We start from the raw sequence: 12,978 nt of genomic DNA, 5'->3' as shown, positions 1-12,978 counted from the left end.
CCGACGGTCCACCTCTAGCTAAAATATGTGCCACAGCAGGGTTCTTGTTACTTTGCTTTCACCTCCCATCTGAGAACGCTGTGAGGCAGAAGCTCCTTACCCTCTTGAAATAGGTGGGAATGACCGTAGAAATGACTTTCTCTTTCAAGAAAAGATGCATTGTATGGGCACAGCTTTCCAACCCGGACTTTTAAACTATGTCAGTTTCAGAAACACAGAACGACCTTGTGAATTTCTCAAGCATTTAGAGAAATTCCAGGCATGGGAAGGCCAGCTCTCTTTCTGCCCCCGTGATTGGGGAATAGGGAAATGGAGATAGCTAAAGCAGGTTATAGGATTCTGTACGGTAGAGCACTGCTTCTAAGCTCTGGACGCTGGCAATAAGCCAAAGCTCCCTAAGCCACGGAATTCCTCTGGGAAAGGGAATGTCTAAGCTGACAGTTCAAGGGTGACGGAGAGACTGGCTTGTGACCCAGAATGGAGTGGATTGTTTTTAAAGTTTTTTAACAGTTCTTCAGGCCCTCCATATATATATATATATATATGCATATATATATATACATATACATATATATGTATATATATATAAATAAAAACTCATAGAACTTTTGTACAATTTCGTTCTCATTATCAATCCTAACCTTCTCTTTCCTATGTTCCCCAACCCCACACCACATCTCTTTTCAGCAGAGCTTTGCTTACAAACTGTACATTTTTTAAAAGATTTTATTTTTAAGTTATCTCTACACCCAATGTGGGGCTAGAACTCACAACCCTGAAATCAGGAGTGGCACACTCCATGGGCTGAGCCAGCCAGGCGCCCCACAGACTGTACCTTTTCAATGGCCAGGTATTTTACTCTCTTTCCTTTGCCCTGCTGGGGATACCTGGTGGACACCTGAGTCCCACACAGGACTCCTGCAAGATTTGGTATCGGTGCTTTCTTCTCTCACGATTCCTTTAACCTGTCCAGAGGGAAACTTTTCCTGCCTCGTTTTCATAGCAGTTTATTTATACCTCTTTTCTGGAAAATGTTACTTCTTACCTCATGCTGCAGTTACTCTTTGATTCATTCAAGAAATGTATATTTGTGTAAATGTCTTAATCCCCCTGAAGGACAGGGATTTCCTTGAGGACAGAATCTGTTTCATCTGCTACACTTCATGGCACTTTCCCTTAATTTGATACTTAAAAAAAAAGTCTTGCTAAATGAGTATGGAAGCGGAAAGAGAAGGTAGAATTCACCCAGGACACCCACTCCACCCCCAACACACACACACACTCGTGCTTTAAATCTGGTAGTTTGCCGATCATACCCGATGATTGATTCACTCGGCGGAAACAGTGCGGCAGGTCCGGCTGATTGCAATGTCGCTCGCGTGCTTGCTTCCCAGACCTGACACACAGTGTGCTACGAATGAGCTGTGTTAGCTCCAACTTACTGATCCTGTTGGCCCTGGGGGGAGCCGAGCGGGGCCTGACACTTCCCAAGCACCTCCCTCCCTCGGTCAAGCTGCTCACTTCCAGCTGCAGGTAGCTGTAACCACTTTGCCCGGCAGTGCCGCGCAGGCGTGGCACAGCGTGAAAAAGCTGGAACACTAGGTCAGGTTGAAACGTGAGGCCAAGAACTAGCAATAGAACAGAAAGAAATTTATTGGCATTTGTTTTTTCTTTTTGAGGCACTAATTCACAAGTTTTTATATGTACCACTCGAACATCCGTAAAGACTTAGGTCAGATAGTCTCAAGGAATGATGGTATTAGCACAGACCTCAAGAGGTTTTTGTACCCTTCTTCAAATGGATTGGGGCTAATACTTTGCGGGGAGAAAGTCAGTATCACTGCTTTTAGGACATGGGATGCAGTGGTGTGGTGACAGGTTCTCAAAAGGTCACTGTCACCTTCTTTCTTAAGCCCAATACCGAGCACATTATGAGACATCTGCTAAAAGGATTTGCCATAAATATTAGTGAGATAATCTTGTAACTGAAAAAAAGGCCATGGAATCTACTAGGTCTTCTTAAGGAGGGTGCAGGATGTGGTCATGGAGAAGTCAGCTGTTTCTCCATGGAACAGTACTTTAATTTACATTTGTCTATTAATTTTTCTCCCTATTACTGCTCCCAATTTTTAGGATCTGAAGTATTAGGTAAAACAAAGTGAGGACCCTGTGCTTTCACTGCCAGTCAGGAGGATTTAGTCTGAAAAAATTCCCCCCAAAAAGGCTGAAATCAAGGTTTTAGAACAACAGGTGAGGAAAACAAAAAGTTTCTGTTAGATTTTTAAAAGCTGTTCCGCCCTGTCACGCACGCTTGTGCTCCCAGCAGGGGGTTTGTTTGCAATTGCCAGAACCTTTCTGGAAAATTGCCAAGTGTAGTGACCAAAGATTTGGCCTGGTGCATTCTAATCTTAAATGACACCTGAACGTGGGTGTGGGATTTCTGTAACCCACTTTGCTGCGGTACAGTTCACGTACAAAAAGCTGTACATAATTAATATATACACTTGATGAATTTGGAGGTAAGCATATATTCGTGAAACCGTTACCGCAGTCTATGCCGTAAGCTACGTATGTGGTTTATGAGAGGGTTACAAACAAATATAAATTTATATCAGGGTAATTCTAGAATCACTTTTCTACTTTACATAGAATATGATAATTCTGAATAAGAATTTTAAATATTCAGATCACCAGGAAAAATGGCCCCGTTAAATTTTTTAACCAAGTTCCTAGATAGAAGCTGAATATTTTGAAATTGCACATAGAGCAAATACTTGGTAGAATAACAGACTTCAGGGGCGCCTGGGTGGCGCAGTCGTTAAGCGTCTGCCTTCGGCTCAGGGCGTGATCCCAGTGTTATGGGATTGAGCCCCACATCAGGCTCCTCCGCTATGAGCCTGCTTCTTCCTCTCCCACTCCCCCTGCTTGTGTTCCCTCTCTCACTGGCTGTCTCTGTCAAATAAATAAATAAAATCTTAAAAAAAAAAAAGAATAACAGACTTCAAGGAATACACCAATGTGGGGCACCTAGGTGGCTCAGGCAGTTAAGTGTCTGACTCTTGGTTTCGGCTCAGGTCATGATCTCAGGGTCCTGAGATTGAGCCCTGAATAGAGCCCTGCTTTGGGCTGTGCACTCAGAAGGGAGTCTGCTTGTCCCTCTCCCTCTGGCTCCCAACCTCCATGCACATGCAGTCTCATAAATAAATAAATAAATAAATAAATAAATAAATAAAATCTTTAAACAAACAAAAAAAGAAATACACCAGTGTAAAAAGTGAATGTGCCTCCCCTTTTTCTGTACCCTCACCCCCACATCACAGGGGTGACCACTGTTGGCAGAGAATTTAAGCGTCTTAATTAAACATATTCAAGGTAAAATAAGGAAATAGCTATTTATTTCTAAATCAGTTTGAATAACCAAACTGTACATTGTTCATTACTATCATCTTAGCCTCCGAATGTTTGCTAGTTTTGAGACCTTCGTCAACAGTGGGTCTCTCCTTTATTCTATGGCAAAATGTAGAACAGAAAAACTTATGAAAACCAGCTTAAGTCAGAACTTAAGTTTGTTTATCAGATAATTTATCCCAAGAATTAGGAATGAATGGGAAAATTGGCCTTATTTTTTAAATTGTCTTTCCAAGCAGTTATTGTTTTCCATTTTCTCCCCTTTGTAAAGAAATGAAGAAAGTGTCCTAAGACTAAGATTAGGTCATTGGGACTTACCATCTGCTCTGGTCCTGAGTTGAAGGCATTGGGGCAGTGAGGAGAAGGGGACCTGGAGGCTTCGTTGCGGTGGCACCGCTGGACTGTGGTGGGGGGTATTAGGAAAGTATTTAGTATACAGAGTACTTTGATGTACACATCTCTAATTTTTATATTAATCTCCAATTCTGGTTGTTCATTTTAATACATTTTTTCCTTAATTGTTCTCATTTCAACCAAGATTTATAGATGCAAAGGTAATTTTGCAGAACTACTTGAAATTTTAGAATGGTAGCAAGAAAGAGGCATTTCAATGCAGCTTGGCTTTGGGCTGGGTAATATTGTGTGGTTTTAGCCTGACTATGAGATAACAGGTGAGTTAATTCATTTAGTTATATATTATTGATATTATTGATGCTTCCCCTTGACATGCCAATTATTTTCAAAGTATTATTTACTACTCCTAGTGTTGATTGCTACACTAATGTGTCCAGCTAAGAGGGCTTTTTGTAGTTTATCCTTGACCAAATAATCTAAGTGAGGCTGTCCATGCGATGAGCCACTGAGAAAGGCTGACATTTTCCAGGTGACAGGCCCGTGCACGATTCCTTGTGTTTGGATTTTAGAAAGTACTTGGTCACATTTCAGGGAAATTGGAGTCGGAATGGACTTCTGAAGTCATGTATTCCAGCCTCCCACCCAAGGCAAAAGTCCTTTCTGCGTTCCTGATAATCATCCAGCTTTTGCTGGAACCAGGCTCAACAAATATATTTGTCTGTATTTAATGAACTGTTCTGAATAAGGCAAAAATTTTTGTGACACACAGGAGGAAAGGGAGTGGGGGGAAAATGGATACCTTTGAATACCTCTCATTTGTTCGACACTGGACACGTTCCCTTCGGAGCAACGTGTGAAGTCTTTATAATCCTTTTTTATATACGAAGAAACTAAGACACAGAGCGGTTACATAACTTGCCCAAGGTCACCTAATCAGTAGGCGTGGGCGCTGAGATTCAAGCCGAGGTGAGCTCAATTCCAGAGCTCTCGTCTTCTCACTGCATCTATCACCCTCCTGTAACAAGGAGCGAGGAAGGAGCTCTGCCCCTGACTGCCTTGCTTGCTCGCTTGGAGTTTACTTGAAGTCACTCACGAGCTATAATTTGCGAAAAGTTCAAAAGAGTGCTGGGGTGAATTTATTTACTTTCTTGTAGGGGCTTGAACAACTTTGGTAGGAGGTTGGCAGGTTGATGGAAAGTTCACTTGAAGAATCAGCTCGGGAGAGCTCCGATCTGTGAACTTGTTTCCTCATTTATAAACTGGGGATGATTATACCGACTTCTCCAAGTTATTGTGAAGATTGAATGAGAAAACCTGTCAAGACCTTGCAGAGTGGAGGGTACCTAGAAGGCACGTACGGGAAAACATGGATTTGTTTCCTGTTACTCTGGGTCTACATTTTTTTCCAGCTTCATTGAGATATTATCAATATATGATATATGTAAGTGTAAGGTATACAACATGATGATTCGATACGTTTATAAAGTGAAATGATTACCACAATAAGGTTAGTTAACCCCTCCATCCTCTAATATAATGACCTTTTTTAAAATGGTGATAATACTTAAGATCTACTCTCTTAACAACTTTGAAGTACATAATACAATATTGTTAATTATAGTCACCATGCTGTACATTAGATCCTCAGAACTTATTCCTCTTACAGCTTGAAGTTTGTCTCCTCTGATGAACAGCTTCCCATTGCCCCCAGCCCCCAGCCCCGGCCACCCCCATTCTACTCTGTTCCTATGAGTTTGGCTTTTTTAGATTCCACATATAAGTGAAGACATACAATATTTGTCTTTGTCTGATTTATTTCACTTAGCATAATGCCCTCAAGATCAAGGATAGACTATCATTATTATTTCTCACTATTGCTGTTACTATTATTCGTTGATAACAATGGCCAGCAGAGTTTTCTTAGGATTATTTATTTTTTTAGACAGGGACAGAGAGGCAGAGGGAGAGGGAGAGAAATTCCCAAGCAGACTTCCCGCTGAGCACAGAGCCCGACAAGGGGCTCAGTGTCACAGCCCTGAGATCATGACCTGAGCCAAAATCAAGAGTCAGACGCTTGACCAGCTGAGACACCCAGGCGCCCCTTAGGATTTATTTTTAGAGAGCAAAACTAAATTTCACTAATTGCTCTTCAAAAATTTTACTGTCATCTTGAACCTTTATAATGATCAGATCCTGCAGACTCACAGATCTTCTACTAAAGAATAAAAAAAAATTTAAAGATAGACAGCACACTCTGTCACACGGGAGGCAGGGTAGTGCTCCACTCCTCGTGCTTCTCCCACCCTGTAAGAAGTTGAAGTTTCTCTCAGATAGCGCCTGAGCAGATGTTTTGGGTTCATGGGGGATGTTCTTCTTTACCTTTACTTAGTGTTCAGTATTTTAAGAGATAATGTATAATATAATACTACATGTCAATTGCATCTCAATTTTTTAAAAAAGATAATATATATTGTCACATAAAATAATTGCTCAAACAATGTTTTAATACTAAGAGTCACAATTTAATTTGGTTAGAAGTGGGAATTTAAAGTAGAATTACGGGGGCGCCTGGGTGGCACAGCGGTTAAGCGTCTGCCTTCGGCTCAGGGCGTGATCCCGGCGTTATGGGATCGAGCCCCACATCAGGCTCCTCCGCTGGGAGCCTGTTTCTTCCTCTCCCACTCCCCCTGCTTGTATTCCCTCTCTCGCTGACTGTCTCTATCTCTGTCGAATAAATAAATAAAATCTTTAAAATAAAAATAAAAATAAAGTAGAATTACGATTCATTTAAAGTTCCCTCGCGGTTCTTGTATTACCACAGCTGACGAAAGGAAGGGAACACAGTGGGGGAAGGGAACAGAGTTTATGCCTCTCGAGGTGGAAAGCCTGAAACATCTGGACCCCAGAATACCAAGGAAAACCCAAAGCGGTCACATCTCCTAAGAGCACTTCTGTGTATTCAGATAGTAAAGAGAATTTTAAAGTGATAATATAACAATACCTGAGTAAAATGCAGATGTGACCGTCTAGGTAAATAATTATAAAAATTCCCCATTTTTTTTTTAAGTTAGATTTCCTAATTTAATTTATTACTGGAAATGTAGGTACAAGAGCTTTGATAAATCAGGTAACAATGGTCTGTGTGTATATGTACAGGAAGAAATTTAATTAAAGTTGATGTTTTCATTTTCTCCACATTTTCTGGGTACTTGATTCAGATGCTGGTGCCAGAAAAATCTAACAGTCGAAAGACCGTTTTTGAAGTTTCTTAACATACTAAAGAATCTGCCAAGATGTCGAAAAATAACTTCAGGAAATACCAGTCAAGAACACTGTATATAGTATGATCCCATTTTTATTAAAACAGAAACAACAAAGGTGGGAAAGTGCATGACATATAAATGGGGGAAAATGTCCTACGTGGTATATGCCAAATTGAGCGAAAGGAGTGGGAATTTCTACTTTCTCTATCATTGTAGTACTTGATTTGGTTTTTGTTTGTTTTACAATGAATACATGTTACTTTTTTCACTTAAAGAAGCATTGATTCCATCCTTCTGCCATGCAGTGGGTCATTCATAAATTATTCCAGACAGAAGAATCTCTCTTGTTTGTTTGTTTTTTTTCTTTTTTTAAAAAGTAGATTTAAAGCAGTTTGGGTAAATTTCTTTAACTATTCTAGTATCTCATAACTATTTCCCTGATGCTGTTTTAAGCCGAGTTTCTCTGTAGAAAGCTCACCATCATACCCATGAGTGTGCATGCTTAATAATACTAGCTGCGACTTATTTGAGCAATCACTATGTCCCAGATCATCTTCTAAGCACTTGACATATATTAACCCATTTAATCCTTATAACCCTGTTAGTAGCTGCAGTTTACAAATGAAGAAATGAAGCAGGGAGAGTTTAAGAGACTTTCCTGAGGAGCAGACTGTAAGCACATATACCGCATAGAAAAAGTACGCCCTGCACTTGCGTCACACCGTTATGTTCCCTCTCAATTGTCTCTTCTCACAGCAAAATTAGCCCAGTTTCCATGTCCACTCTCTCATTGAGGAAGTACCTCTTGAAGATAGGCTGTGTTCCTGTGTGAGCAGAGGGATGCGTGGAGGGATAATGCCCAATCTGTTCCCACGGAGGGCTTACAGTCTGGTTAGAGAAACAGGACACAGAAGCCGACCATCCGTAAAGACATGGAGAGTCCTGTGACGGTTCATGACGAGGCGCCCGTGAGGAACGTGGCCTGGTTGCAGAAATCAGGGTAGACTCGGGGAAGTCGGGCTCCCCGCGCAGGACGGGTTAAGCCCGTATGAGCAGGCTTCCTCCACGGTGCAACTCTCCATCCATTTCAGCAGAAGGATGAGAAAGCTACGTGGATGGACCTACTTCTCCAATATTCTCTGATGTTCACAATTTCGTGGCTACAAAACAGTGCCATTTTCTCAGCATATTTCTTTTTTGAATGGAAAAATGCCAGAGGCTTGAGAATATTCATTAATATCCCAAGGTTATTTTTGTTTTGAATGAAAAAAAAAAAAAAGAAAGAAAACGTGACCCACAACTTTTTTCCTGAATGCGTCCTCAGGGATTTAAAATGTTTGGTTACATGTTTTAAAGGCAGAAGCAAGGATCCCACAGTTTGGGAGCTAAGATACAGAGAGGCGTGTATGCTTGGGGCCGGTGAATACACTAATGTGAGCCGGAGACTCCAGAACAGGAATCCGAGAACTTCTGTATAGGGTGAGATGGTAAATACTGTAGGCTCTTTGGGCCACCTACAGTCCCTGGCGCAACTCTGCAACTCCGCTGTTGCGATAACGAAGGCAGCCACAGAGGACGCGGGGAAGGAGTGTGCGGGGCTGCGAACTGCCTTTACAGAAACAGGCAGCGGGCCGTGGTTTGCCTGCATCCTCTGGAAGAAAAACTTAGAAAAAACGGCAGGACCTTTGACCCCAGACTCAAAAGCCATATGCACCCCAATGTTCATAGCAGCATTGTCCACAATAGCTAAATCGTGGAAGGAGCCGAGATGCCCTTCAACAGGTGACTGGATTAAGAAGTTGTGGTCCATATATACAATGGAATATTACTCAGCTATCAGAAAGAACGAATTCTCAACATTTGCTGCAACATGGACGGCACTGGAGGAGATAATGCTAAGTGAAATAAGTCAAGCAGAGAAAGACAAATATATGATTTCTCTCATCTATGGAACATAAGAGCTAGGATGATCGGTAGGGGAAGAAAGGGATAAAGAAAGGGGGGTAATCAGAAGGGGGAATGAAGCATGAGAGACTATGGACTCTGAGAAACAAACTGAGGGCTTCAGAGGGGAGGGGGGTGGGGGAATGGGATAGACTGGTGATGGGTAGTAAGGAGGGCACGTATTGCATGGTGCACTGGGTGTTATACGCAACTAATGAATCATCGAACTTTACATCGGAAACCGGGGATGTACTGTATGGTGACTAACATAATATAATAAAAAATCATTTAAAAAAAGCTTTTATTTCCTTGGTGACAGAGGATGTCAAAGCCTTATCTTTTTTCTTGCCCTGGAGGCCCCAGTTCGTGGGATAACATGTCCGTTTGGTCATCAGATTTCATCCAAGCTCTCATATAGATTTGCTGAGAGCGCTAAGCTGTTTCCTCAAGCAGGTGCCGAGGAAGAATGCAGTCAGTTTTGTTCTCAGTGCTTTAAGAGTTTGCATTTGTGCATCCTTGTCATTTGGCCTAAGAGGGACATAGCGATTGGTTCTTAGCGTTATGAGACTAATAAGGATGAGCTCCATTGTAAGGGACGATGGGACAAGCTACTTAGGGGAGAGTATGTGCAAGTCCATAGTGCTGTCTAGTGGTTTGCAAGACCCATGCCTTGTAGATTTGATCATAACCTGAGAAATATTGGCAGACTAGTGTGTCAGGGGAGAATTCTGCTCAAACATACACAGGAATGTTTTGGATGCTCCTGAGAACTTAGTCAATAGGGTTGTCAGGTGAGCAAATAGGAATCCAGGGCACTCACTTAACATGGCATTTCAGATAAGCAACAAAAAATATTTTGGGATAAGCGTGTGTTCCACTCAATATTAGGGAACTATTTATGCTAAAAAATTGTCTTTTGATTATCTGAAATTCAAACCTAGCTGAGCCTCCTGTATCTTATCTGGCCGTCCTAAATGGGAAGAGAGCTGAGGAAGTAGTTATTTTGCGCTGTTATATCATTAGGTCAGTTGATTAGCTACCCTTCCCCAAGGTTGTGGGGGGGGGGGGTTTGGTGGGGTTTTTTTTTGGCCATTGGGGGAGTCTAATGACAGTCGAATCTCATTAATTCCAACCTCACTGATACAGAATTTTGATTATTTATGCAAGAGCTATGCTAAAGTGCAGTTTATTCTCTTCAGAATTTACTCAGCCTCTTTATCATTGGTAGTACAAACAAAACTGAAAGAGAGCTATTTATCTCCTTGGGAGCCTACCCGTAGTGTAATTACAGTGTGATCAGAGGCTATGGTTATATAGACTGTGCTTTTCATTTAACAATCGTAGATCATTGTGTCATCCAATAAGCAAGACCAGACTTTACCAGGCACAGCCAGGTGCAGCCACCTCAGTCCCCGTGGCCACCTTGGCATCCCATCCATCCACACTACACGGTGTGTGCCTGCCAGCCCCTCCTGTCGTGTTCTCGTGCTCTCTAAAACCGCCCGCAATGCTCACTACTTACAAGGCACCCTGTCAATGTTTGTTAGTTGAATTAATGGGTGAGTGCTATCTGCAGATGTTAAAATTAACTGTCACTGTTGCTAAACATCTTACATTTTAAATTTAAAAAATTATTTGAGCTGCTCTTTCCCTTACTCCAAGTTGTAGTACATAGAGGGAATTTTTGCTAAAGTTAGTTTCATTGCATAATGGCCTTCGAGAAACTAATCCTGAAAATATATTGGAATTCCAAAAGTGTCCTATGAGGAGGGAGAGACAGGGAGGTTCTTGTAAATTCACCATTAAGGGCACCTCTGTGAGTTTTTTCTGTTGTGGGAGGAGGGGTCTCAACACTATCAGGCTACTAATGATATTAACAAGGTTCAGCCTGCAGTCTTCCTTACTTGCCCCCTTTGCCCTGATCACACACACACACACACACACACACACACACACACACGTGCGCACATGCACATACTTAAGTAAATCCTCATATATCATCCAAATAAATGGAAGGGGTTCTTTTGACTGGATATCAATTATGGTTGTCACCCATAAATAATACATTAATGACTTAAATATGTAGATATTTACATTCTAAACCACTGTTGTATTATTAAAGACCACTATATACAAGCCATCTGAAAGAGCGTGAGAACCCGGTAAAGTCTGGACCACTGTTGAGGGAGTTAAACATGAGTGGTTTATATGTGCAGAGGGTAACGCCACCATTTCTATTGTCCAGTGTTGGTCAGCATCTTAGCCTTGAAAACATATTCAGAAGACGCTTGGTTTCAGTTTCCACCTGTGTCTTTGTTCTTCTCTATTTCTGCTAGCAGCGAAAAAGGATGAATAGGAACCGGGAAGTTAAGAATGAAATCTCCCTCTGTCCCCAATCCTACCCATATCTCGGGAGTATTTTTCCTAGCGATGCAGGGAATTCAGGGGATGCCCTGAATACAGGTCAGCATCGAAACAGAGCTGGGCATGCAGTTCCTTGCATGTGATCCTTTCTTTTAAGAGAGTGGAGTCATGGTCTGACTATTCCTTTTGTTCTCTCTTCTCTCACAGCACCCTGGAGGGCTATTATGTGGACGATGCCCTGCAGGGCCAGGGAGTATACACGTATGAGGACGGGGGCGTTCTCCAGGGCACGTATGTAGACGGAGAGCTGAATGGGCCCGCCCAGGAGTATGACACGGATGGGAGATTGATCTTCAAGGGGCAGTACAAGGATAACATTCGGCATGGAGTCTGCTGGATATACTACCCAGTAAGCCTGGTGACTGTTCATTTTGCTGGATCGTAACGTGTTAAGCCAATGCTTTGGCTCCTGGGAATAAAGAGTAAAATGTATCCTCTCTGTTAGAAAGCTGTGAAATTTGAGAGTCACAGGAGCTGAAGCCACAAGCTTCCAAGGTGTACCCCTCCCTGTTATTCACTCTCCTCAGATCGGTGATCCTCACAGCTACTATTCATTCCTCCTCGGTGTTGTTTCGGAAAGGAACGAATAGTCATGATTCAAACAAATTGGGACAAAATGGCTTTATTATAAGACTAATAAAGACAAACATATATGCTTTTTAGAAATATTCTTTTTGGGGGCGCCAGGGTGGCTCAGTCGGTTAAGCGTCTGCCTTCGGCTCGGGTCATGGTCTCAGGGTCCTGGGATCGAGTCCCGCATCAGGCTCCCTGCTCAGCGGGGAGTCTGCATCTCCCTCTGTCTCTCCCTCTGCCTGCCGCTCCCCCTGCTTGTGCTCCCTCTCTCTCAAATAAATAAATAAAATCTTAAAAAATATATATAGAAATATTCTTTTGGTATGTAGAAAGAGATGGTGCAATATTTCATGGTTGCTATTAATTTTATTCTGGTTCTCATATAGGAGAACTGATCCAGCAATCTCCCATCTTTTGGGACCTACTGCACTGTTATTACTTGATTTTACAACCTTATTCCCTACTTTATAAGTGATTTATGGCTTATGTTGCTTAAATTAAGGTGGTTAAAATGAACTCGCCTTTGAGTATTTGATAACATTTTCCAATATTTCTGGAGTTTACTAGAGCAAAATGATGTGGCAAAACCCCTTGGATTGGGAATTAATGCTCTAATTATTGTTTGCATTTCAAATATCCCATCTGTTATTAGTGAATTTTCAGAAAATGTGTTAGAAAATCGACCTTAGAAAATATTTTGTCTAATATTTTATTTTGTCCAGGGCACCTTGCTGATTGAGTCAGTAGAGCGTGCAACTCTTGATCTTGGGGCCGTGAGTTTGAGCCCCATGTTGGGTATAGAGCTTACTTAAAAAATAATAACTAAAAATAATAATAGTAATATTTTATTTTGTCCAGAGCTTAAGTCAAACACAAGACAATTTTTCTTACTCTGACCCCTATCTTCTTATGATTAAAAAAATGTTAATAAAAACAAATGATCTATTACATGTGTAATACGAAAAGTAGCCCCAGCTAAATCTACTTACACATTATCGTTCTTTAAAAACAA

General features: G+C 41.6%; 1 protein-coding gene across 1 annotated transcript in view; it reads left to right on the top strand.

Annotated features, from left to right (window-relative positions):
• Positions 1 to 12,978, top strand: part of SETD7 (SET domain containing 7, histone lysine methyltransferase) — a 47,764-nt gene that overhangs the window by 10,793 nt on the left and 23,993 nt on the right. The window contains exon 3 of the mRNA XM_040626325.1: positions 11,541 to 11,742. Coding sequence (XP_040482259.1) covers positions 11,541 to 11,742 — 202 coding nt within the window. The remainder of the gene's footprint in view (positions 1 to 11,540; positions 11,743 to 12,978) is intronic.

The sequence above is a fragment of the Ursus maritimus genome, unplaced genomic scaffold (genome assembly GCF_017311325.1).
Source record: "Ursus maritimus isolate PB19 unplaced genomic scaffold, ASM1731132v1 scaffold_11, whole genome shotgun sequence".
In the NCBI taxonomy this organism is placed as follows: Eukaryota; Metazoa; Chordata; class Mammalia; order Carnivora; family Ursidae; genus Ursus; species Ursus maritimus.
Note: the sequence above shows the minus strand (reverse complement) of the source record. Positions and strands in the feature narration are given on the sequence as shown.